Source organism: Photinus pyralis, unplaced genomic scaffold, assembly GCF_008802855.1.
Source record: "Photinus pyralis isolate 1611_PpyrPB1 unplaced genomic scaffold, Ppyr1.3 Ppyr1.4_LG7, whole genome shotgun sequence".
Taxonomy (NCBI): Eukaryota; Metazoa; Arthropoda; class Insecta; order Coleoptera; family Lampyridae; genus Photinus; species Photinus pyralis.
Window position 1 is genome coordinate 19,885,994 of NW_022170738.1, and position 11,130 is coordinate 19,897,123.

Genomic DNA, 11,130 nt, shown 5'->3' on the forward strand with positions numbered 1-11,130 from the left:
TACTTACGATTGGCATTCTCACTGTACTTTTTTGTACAGGCAATTTACCATTTTACTAGTTGTTTTGCCTAAATTGATCGTAGATTTTTTTAATGCGTTTTTGTACGGAATTGATTGCTCATGTCTTCGACTATAATAATAATAATTTGTCGTTTTTTTCCATTTTGTTGTTTACTGCCACATGTATCTCGTTTTATTACTTTGTTTCACTGCATTGGACCCGATGACTTGATTGTAATTGTCGATTTGAGATGCTGGACTTGTGTATTTCTCTATTTTGTCTTAGTTGATTTATTTCATGTGGGGTGGGTTATGCCAGGATTTTTTTCCACAAAAGGTTTTGCTTGTAACGCTTTTTGTGTGCGTAAATATTTCATTTGTTCTTGCCTTTTCTAAAGCACAAAATTCTGCGTTTTATTCAATTTCCTTCCCAATTATGTCTGACACGTCCAACACATAAAAGAACCGTCAGTACTGAGTACAGGTACACAAAGTACCCAGTCCAAGCAGACTGCTATCGAGATTCAAAAGTGCCAAGAGACATCCGTCGTTTCGCCTTGAAAGGTAGATGGCTTTCGGGTATTTCACTCAGAATTGCCAACTGCACTAGACACGATTAAAGTGCCTGGTTGGGGGACTCCTAAGATCATTACAGTATGGTCATTCAATTTTTGTGCAAATTCATACGCGAATACCAGTGTATGAATACACATGTCGAAAACATTCCATACGCCGCGCATGTAAAATTGTTTTGTAAATATCCTGTGGCATGTGAGTAATATTGGTAGAGCAGCTTTGGGTGAAATCCTACTCATTTAGAAATAGTCAATAAAATAACACGAATTCCAATTCAACAAACAATCAATTTATAGTAGAAAACATATTTACTTCATTTATAAACCAGCTCTTATATCAACATTGTTTAGAGTTCAAATTAACTGTTATACCAAATAGATGTGATAAACAATAAGATTCCGAAACCTTTAAAATACATCATGAATACTTTCTAATTTGTACTTAAATGCGATATCGAAATAGTTACAATTTAGACATCTTTGACGATACAAATGCAGATTACGTCTCAAAAATAACAATTTAAAGGTATAGCATACACACATATCATGATTTCTTATTGTTTAAACTTCTACGCACCTTTTCAATAACAACCACCATTTGGTCATACTTACCTGTCGAATTGGGCAGGTTTTCGAAATTAATAACGTCCGACACGTTCTTAGTAAAATTGTCACAGTGAGGTAGTCGCGAGTAAGGTGACGCACCCTTTATTAGCGGAGTACCGAAGTAGCTTGTTTTGATCGTCTTCAAAATTGGACTTTCACACTGTTTCTCGATTGTAGAATCGTCTAGCTCGCCCGCTTCAGCAGTAGCATCCGGCCCAGTTTCGTCAAGCGTGACGAAATTGTCAATCGTGGTGTCTGTGTCAATTTTCGATTCAGAAACCGAATTACTACCGACATCCTCTGTTAATTGATCCAGTAGCTTTTTCTTCTTTATTTCCAATTCGTCTAAGGTGGGTGAACTGGTTTTCTTAACTGGCTCAGCCTAAGTGGAAGTAAAGATTTACAGAGCTGAGGAACACAAAGTAATCGATGATAAAGTACCTTGTCATCTTTTAAAACGTTTATAACTTCGACTTCTTTATCAGATGCAACGTGGTCAACCTCCATTTCGCAAGAATTTAAATTGTCCTTGGTATATTGGTCCAAAAATGCCTTCATTTTTGACTTACTTAATTCTTTCGAGTATGGAGGAGAATCATACAGTCGGTGTTCCTAAAAGAATTACTTGAATAATACATTCCATCACACTGTACATTTTTTTATGTTATTGATAATGTAGCTGCTCGCAATACTAGCACTACTTAATAAAGAATATTCAATTTATTAATAAAATGGTAAATTATATTGTTATTATTATGGTCATTGTTTCTTGTTAGAACTCAGGCCTGGTTAACTAATTACACTTAAACAATTAATTAAATTCACCATTGGGATTTATGTTCTACAATCAATGTATTTGCTATTGTTAGTGTTGGGAACGGCAATGTCTATTATGTACAAGAGCACAGTGGCGACCTTTCTTTGGAGGGAGGAACCAAGGGCGTTTTCATGCTATTCGAAAATTATCTATGCAAAGAGGTAAGGCGTAAATCCCAAAATTTAATTTTCTTGTTTGATGTTTTTTCAGAGCAGGTCGACAAAATTTGTAATTCAGTTTTTTTCGTGAAATTACAAATCCAATCAAATACTCAAAGCATTAAATTGCAATTCTTCTTGACTGATTAACAAACATATTTAAAATTTAAGGAAATATGCAAAAATACGTATTTGTCCGCACACGCGTTCGTTTCATGTACACGCCGAGCCAGACTTTGCATACAACAAGAAGGTGATAACTTCGAACAACTTTTGTAAAGATACCTACTAAAAAATAATTGAAGAATGAAGAATAGACAATGCTAAATAAGTAGCAGATTGCTAGATGTGCACACAGTTTAATCGTTTAATAATAAAAAATAAAACATTTATTATCTCGCTTATTAAAAAACTTTTACTAAGGTGTTTTGGGTTTTTTCGACTCCTTTTGAGCTGTAATACCCCCCCTTAAAAGGATAAATAGAAGACCGTAAACACCCTGTATTTATTTTGTAAAATGCTACGCCACTGAATTCTACGTTAAAAAATGATCAAAACCAATTTTTGCCTTTCGGATAATTTAAATCATAATCGAAAAGAGGGAGATGGTTTTAAATAAAACATTTTAAAAATCTACCTGTAGTAAGGTAGCCATGGCAAACAATGGGTTCCTTTGTTCCATCAAAAGTTAGGGCAAGAATGTGACAACCGCAAGGTTAAGGCGAGTGTACCCAGCATTCAAAAAATGTAGAACAAAATCGGAAATTAAAAAAAAACAGAAATTCAATCAGATTAACAAGATATCAGCAAACGTATTCACATTCTTCACGCGAAGTAGAAAAAAACAAATTCCGAAAGGTTCGGAAAATTAAAAAACCAAATATTAGATAAATGCGAAAATTCAAAAAATTGACAAAATTGAAAATTAAATGAAATTAAAAAAATTCTGAAATACCCAGAAATGTTCGGAAAAGTTGTTTTCCCCCTAAAATGTCTACACAAAAACCAAATGAATAAAATTTAATACAAACTCTTAAAATTACTAAAGCGGAAATTAGATGAGAATTTTATAGTTCAACTTCAATGGAATTCAGATGTTCCAAAAAAATTTTGAGAATTCAAAAAATTCGAAGTTGAATTACATAAATATAAAATTAGGGTTCTACAAAAACACATTCAAGTACGTACATAAATTCAAAAAGGTAAAAAATTCAAATAAAAAATTTAAAAATTAAAAAAATTCAGGGAAGTAGACACATACAGTGCGTTTATCTTATATTGGAACACACGATTTTGCACGCAATGGTGTTTCCCTATGTTCCATTAAAAAAAAAACATAATAATTGAAATTTAGAAAAGGTCAAACAATTAAACAAATGGAATCTTCAAAAACCTCACATAAAAACTTTAGAATTGAAAATGTAATAAAATAAAAAATTCAAAGATTTCGGAAAAATTCGGAAAAGTAAAAAATGAGTAGTGCGGTTCACATTCAAGGATTCTCTGTAATGGTGAGGGATAGTGTATGCTAAATGCTTTTTGTGACTAAAAAACCGCATCTGAAATTTTTGAAAAATCTTTGAAAATAACTGAGATATCACTGAAAAACTGAAAATGTCAAATTTCGTTTCCATTTTCCCTACCTTAAACGGTCGGAAATGGACGGCTCCCGTTAGCATCTTCTATAGCACTTTTTTTCGGAGAACCTGAGTCTAGTCAGAATTTCCATAACATGCTAGATGTAGAAGCTACAGGCTATTACTTTCTCATTTCTTATAGACTCATTTCTTATGGATATTGGATTTTTAACAAGTTTTTCAAAAATTTCAGATGTGTTTTTTTAGTCACAAAAAGGAGCAATTTTTGGGTACGTTTGAATGCGTTTTCACTTTGAATTTTGATGACCTACAATTTTTTTATTTCTCAGATTTTTTTGGAACTCTTCAATTTCATTGTAGCTGAATCTTAGATTCTCATCTAATTTTCGCTTAATATTTTAATTTATTTTTGTCATTTGTTTTTTTTTAGACATTTTATAGTATTTCAGTATTTTTTAAGTTTTCTTTAATTTACAATTCCGTTAAACATTTTTGAGGGAAGTTTTTTAAATTTACAAATTTATCTAATATTCGAGTTTTTTTAATTTTCCGGACTTTTTAAGTTTGTATTTTTGTGTACATCTATTTTTATAGTGCCTACTTGGATGGGAAATGTGAACATTTTGAATATTTGTGTCTCTGAAGTCGTAAAATTGTGAAGTGGCTAAATACCGTGGTTACAGTTACTGATTAAATTTACATGATTAACACTATTGTTAAAAGCCGAAGAGTACACAGAGAACACGAGTGGGCCCAAAAGAGATCCCTGGGGTACTCCCGATGTTTTTGTTATCGCTGATGAGACACATTCACCCAAATCCACTTGTTGCCACCTACCTTCAAGAATCCTTTGTATTATGGTTGGTAGAAATTAATTCCTTTCAACCAGTTCTATTCAACCCCCCCCCCCCTTTTGATAAGGAGTTACCTACCGCCCTCCTAATTTTCAAGTTTTACTCGCATTGGCACCTAAAGGCAATTGGTTGTCACATTTAAAAGTTATGCAAGTTTTAATTTCAAAAAGGACAGAGAAATTTATTTAATGGCTACCTGGCACATCTTCAAGGTATAGACTACTTATTGCAAAACCATGTTTGCCAGTGATTTTGACACTTACATCTTTAAAACCTTTCCTTAAGGGTATGTTAAATCCGTGATAATCAATGATTTGATTCATGTCTAGATCTGGCACCATTTTCTTTTGTTCTTCCGCACCTTTACCATTAAAATCGAAAAGAACCAAGTTGGAGTCCCTCGAATCTACAATTTCACTAAACCATCCAGGCGGATAACCCAACTTCCTCATTCTGTATATATATTCGGGTAATTGATAGTGGCGTATACCTAATGCCTCTTGCAATTTTGTCGAAATTTGGCCCGGCTTAAAAACTTCAAATTTCTGGTCGCAATCCAAGTGATACCTTCGATAAACGCTAGAAAAAAGGTCAATTAAAATCACAATCACACTAAGAATGAACCACATTCTGCACCACGAACAAGACCTACAGAATATCGCTAATGCTAAAGCAACCTGTAATAAGATCTTGATAGGGGTCAATCTTATCACATCTGCTCCAGAGAATCGCTTTAGTACTTACGTAGATTTATTTTGCGGTTTAAATTTTTGTCTTGCTAACTGAATTTTAGCGTAGTCTTTGGGATGTGGGCAGTCACGTAAATTATGGGAACCGTCACAATTAAAGCATGTACCGGAACCGGCCTTGGGGACCTCGTCCGCCCCTTTATTTATAGCACTAGCAATGTCAAACTTACTTTCGTATCGTAAATTATTTTTATTAGTGCTTAACGAGGGTGTTGTATCTAACACGAATGTGTCATTTAAACTTTCACTTTCTTCTACTGAAATTTTTCTTTTCCTTCTTTTCTTACGCTTATCAAGTGGTAACGTCACTTCTAATTCATCTAATACAACCCACTCATTTCGGTTAATGGTGCCATCTTTATAAATACGAATTAACAAATCATCTTTCCGTTCATCAAGCTCCAAGTCGATGCATTCTTTGAACAGCTTGCATATCGCTTCTTGGTATGTGTTAAAAGAATTTAAACTATCAAACCTAATCGTTATAATTGCATCTTTGATGGTTTGGCATGAGCACGTACTGGATTTCAATGCTTCATTTTCCGCCTTTAACTGTTGTATCTCCTCTTCCAATTGCAATAATCGCTTTTTACTATCACTGTTCGAGTCTTGAGCGTTAACTGCACTCTCGACATCTAACACAATTACATCCTGCGAATCTTGAGATGCGGCACTATCAGTAATATCAATAGGGTCTGCAGTTTTATCAGATTCTTGTGATGACAACTCTACGCTTTCAGTGGGAACTGTGGTTAAGTCGGATATATCTTGGGATCCTCCATCTACACTAACTTGTGAAGCGAATTCTACGCCGGAATCATAACTTTGTGACGTTACTACTTGACTTGGTGTGTTCCTACCAAGCTCCACAATCTCAATATCGTCAGGGCAAGAAATATCTAACACACAATCGTCATCACTTAACTCGATTACTGTGCCCCGAGATGACCGTGCACCATCTCCTTTCCTTGGCTTTACCATAGTCACTAATAATAATTATAATAATTAATTAAAAAAGAACATGATTTAGAAATTAGTGGAAAATTTTGGGTTGCAAAATGTGAAAAACAGACAGAAAACGCGTACCAACCTAACGCCAACGGCCAAAGTCAAGTTAAAAACCACGATTACCAACGTACTATTCCACAATAGGCGCATTCAGCAGCCAAGTTGAAATCAAGTTTTTCCACCGACGATTAGTACTTTGAGTAAAGTCCAGGGGGCATGCTACGTAAAGTGTATTTTTTTATAATGAAATTGGTGAGTAAATAATAATATTCAGACTTTGGCGTCTCAAATTCTTCCCCATATGGATGGCCAATTTCCTATCCACCTTCAGGCTGATGCTTTAACGGCATGGAGTTATTTAAATACTGAGATTGCTGCAATTCCTCATAGTCAAAAATCCTGCGATCTAATCAACATCAAGCGGATTAAAGACAGCGAATTTAAATCCCAGACAAATACTGATAATGCACGATTCCTTGCAGTTCAAGGTGCACTATCTGGAGCTTGGGTCCAATGTATTCCTTCTGCCAACATTGGTACCATGTTGGATAGCCAAGACTTAGAAACCTGTATGGCTCTCCGCCTTGGCTGCAAGAGGTTTCAAAAGCACCAATGCAACTGTGGAAAGGTTGTAGAGGAAAATGGGCATTACGGTTTAAGCTGCTTATCTAGCAAGGGAAGACATTCACGGCACACAGAGCTAAATCACATCATTCAGAGAGCTCTTGCGTCAATTAAGATTTGTTCAATTCTGGAGCCTGTAGGTTTGTCACGCGACGATGGAAAACGACCAGATGGAGTCACTGTAGCACCATGGCGAAGAGGACAACGCTTAATTTGGGATGTCACCTGCGTGGACACTGTTGCGGCATCATACATACATCAAACATCAATAACCGCCGGATCAGCTAGTGAAATTCAACAAAGAAGAAGCACGAAAAATATTCCGCTTTGAAATCTAACAATTTTTTCTTTGTGGCACTAGCTTTTGAAACCTTTGGCCCCTGCAGCTCGGAAACAACATCATTTTTGAAGTGCATTGGACAAAACCTCATAGCAGAATCCGGAGACAGCCGTGCTAAAAGTTTCCTATTCCAAAGAATATCGCTTGCAATCCAACGTGGAATCGCCGCTAGCATTAGGGGCACCCTCCCAGATCATCCAGCAATGGACGAAATATTTTCATTGTGAAAATGAATCATGGCAGAAAACTCAAGTGGATACTTGCTGAGCTCTCCAAGCCTTCTACTGACGCTACTTGCGTCCATCACATTATATTAAGATTATTGTTGTTACCTACTCATACTCTTAGTTTAGAATGAAATTGGTTAACTACATAAAACAATAAAATCTGCACATAACATTCACCTATTTCGCTTTGTTCATTTACGAACCAGAGACTTGTTATACTAGTCTCTGTTACGAAGTAATTCAAGAGGCAGACCTAGAAGTTAAAAAAAATCTCTATACTTTGTCGAGTTATCATAATAACGGTCCCTTGCAGACAAACAGACAGTTTGGTACCTATATCCAAAACTTAATTTGGGTAGATTTATGAAAAGAAAATTTGAGAACGTTGTGCTCAGATAAAGCGCTAATTGCAGGATCAAAATCATACGTTACCTGAGTTATATGTACGTCACATCCGTCTTCGTTCTTTATCGCCGATGACTAATCGTTCATGGCGCCTCGATGTCTATCGATGTTTCTGGAATATTATCGCTACAGGTTGTTCAGAGAAACGTAAACACAATTCAGTTTAAGTACGTAAGAATGTAAACAGCGAAGGTAAGAGAGAGAAGGGATAAATGATGATCGTAAACTGTAGTAAATTTAGTGTGTACACCAGTAACGTATAGGCGCCTACAATTGGCGTCAGATTAAAAGCCCACTCAAACCAACGCGGGAACGGAAGCGGAAGCGGGACGGATATTTGTACAAATGTATGTACAGCGGGATATGCAAGTATGCAGATAGTCCCCCAAATACTCAAAATTATAAGTTACGTTATTCACAAATTTTATTATCTTCACTGTACAGTTGAAAATCCCCTGCTTAACAAACTAAGTAATTACTGAATCATATAATAGATTCCCACAAATTAATTGATATTCCGGACAAAAACTTCGCACGTATAGGTCCAAATACCTATGCAAGTAACACATATAATGCATCGTATGTAACGTAACGTATTCGGAATTTAAACTGGTACTTACAAGACTAAAATTAAAAACTAAAAAGTCGAGCCGGATTTTGAAGCTTAAAAGAAATCAAAGGTAACCCTCTTCTTTGATGTCATACATAGTACACACGCCTCTTAAAGACCGATTAGTATACTGTGCACTTTGTCGAAAATATTGGAGAAGGTTATGAAAGATCAAATAAATGAACACATTCTTAAGTATAATCTTTTAACACCTTACCAATCTGGGTTTCGAAAAAATTATAGTTGCACCACAGCATTACTGAGTATTACCGACGATATCATTAAAGCTACAGATGCAGGATATCTCACAGTTTTGGTATTAGTAGATTTTTCTAAGGCATTTGATACTATAAATCATAAGCTTCTTTTATCAATACTGAATCATTACGGTTTCGATGTGTCTGCGGTACAACTTATTACCTCTTACCTTGAAAGTAGGCAGCATTGTGTGCTTATGGATAACATTAAATCTTCTTTACTTGATGTACATAGTGGAGTCCCACAAGGCTCCATTTTGGGGCCACTTTTATATGTCATATATTCAAATAATATCTGCAGGGACTTTAAAAGCTGTAAATTTCATCAGTATGCTGATGATACACAGGTATATTGTTCATTCCCACCGTCTGATACATCTGATGCAATAAAATTAATAAATAAAGAACTTGAAGTGCTTGTCCGAACTGCTACTAACCATAATTTATTTATTAATTCAAAAAAGTCCACTGTGCTGCTTTTTGGACGAGATAAAGCTAGAATCCAGAACTTGGATCTCATTAGGATTAAAGTGCAAGGATCGGTATTGAAAGTCTCGCACGATGCAAGAAATCTTGGAGTTTTAATGGACTCTAACTTTAAGTATGTTAGCCATATTAATAATTGTTTGCGCAAGGCATATTCTACTCTAAAGCGTTTGTATCCGAATAGACATCTTTTATCTACTAAAACCAAAATAACCCTAACAGATACCCTTGTTTTGTCACATTTTAATTATTGTGATGTTTTGTTTCATGCATGCATTGACACAGCTACTGCCACCCGTATACAAAGAGTGCAGAATTCTTGTTTGAGATTTATTTATGGCATTGGGCGCAGAGATCACATTTCACATAAGATGATCGAGGTGGGATGGCTTAATATGTCTCAGCGTAGAATGTTGCATTCTCTAGTTCTTTACCATAAGGTTATTATCACCCAAACACCAAGTTACCTAGCTGATCGTTTAGAATATAGAACTAGCTTACATAATCTAAATTTGCGCCATAGAAGGTCTACTAAATATCCCTTTCCATCACACTGCTTACTTTGAAAAATCGTTCACATATAATATATGTAAGCTGTATAACATGATTCCGTCCCCTCTTAAAAATCTACAACCTCTCGGCTTCAAAAATAAAATCAGACAATATCTGAAACTGGAACTACCTAAATGAACTGGTGTGTCTTAAGATTTTAGTACTTATACTTGTTTTTTTTTATTTTTGTTTGCTTTCCTCTCTTTGTATTCAAGTATTAATTTGTTCCTGAGTGCTAGCGTAATTTACAATTTATGTTTTATTTTCCTATAACGAGTTGGGGTTACATGGAAGAACAGGGTTATCAAAACACTGAATGTAGTCCCATTTCCCGTATACATTATGTGTTACTCATTTATATATATTTTATACTTATTTGGTTTTGGTATTACGTGGAAATAAATGTCATTATTATTATTATTATTATTATTATTAAATAAAATCGCTAATGGTAAATTAATCAGCAATTTTATTGTCGATGGAAAAATTGTCGTACACAAATTACAGCCGAACCTAAAGAAAAGTACACTTCAATTACGGAAAATGCAAATGGTGATACTTACGATAAGATTAAAAAAACGCAATTATATCCTCACTATTGGAGTTTTTAGGTGATAACAATATTTCCAGAATCCTCAAATTAATGAATCCAGTCAGAGATTAATAAGCACCTATTACTGATGGAAATTAAAATTCCCTGCGTTCTAAACTAACGCTTCAAGCTGTTTTAGTTGAACGAAGGGTAAACTAGATATGGTGATCGACAGAAAGAAAGTGAACATCGATACACACTGCGCGGTAAAATTGCGTTTTTAAATTCCAACAATAGAAGGAGCCTCTTGTTATAATGGAGAAAATAAACTGTTACAAACCTCGTCGATTGGCGTTGAAATGCTGCTTCTAAACGCAAATTTTCAGTTCAGCTTTCGTGCATACAAAAACGTCTTTTCTTTGACTGAATGCGAATGCACGTCACTCGTTCGCGAATCCGAATCGCGGGCTAATTTCGTTTAATTTAAATTACACAATCAAAAATATACGTATTCACTTTACGTTTAATAGCAAATTTTGTTGTACACATGGTAATTCAAAAACAAAAAATATCTTCAGGAACCATCTTAATTGTCATCTTCATTTTCAGTAATTTTTCTTTATGTAGTTTTTTAATATTAACCTTTGATCAAGCAAGTCATTTATTTTTTTATTTATATATTGTAAGCCTTTTTCAATTTCACTCCATTACACTTCCTCTAATGTTATCCAG

General features: G+C 34.9%; 1 protein-coding gene across 1 annotated transcript; it reads right to left on the reverse strand.

Moving 5' to 3' along the window:
• Window positions 1-849: 849 nt before the first annotated feature.
• LOC116176493 (zinc finger CCHC domain-containing protein 8 homolog) lies at window positions 850-6,453 on the reverse strand. Its single transcript, XM_031495097.1, has 4 exons — window positions 5,353-6,453; window positions 4,872-5,187; window positions 1,623-1,793; window positions 850-1,563 (listed from the first exon to the last, which is right to left on the reverse strand). The coding sequence occupies exons 1-4, from the start codon at window positions 6,336-6,338 to the stop codon at window positions 1,120-1,122; spliced, it is 1,917 nt and encodes a 638-aa protein (XP_031350957.1). The 5' UTR covers window positions 6,339-6,453; the 3' UTR covers window positions 850-1,119.
• Between the last annotated feature and the right edge of the window lie 4,677 nt (window positions 6,454-11,130).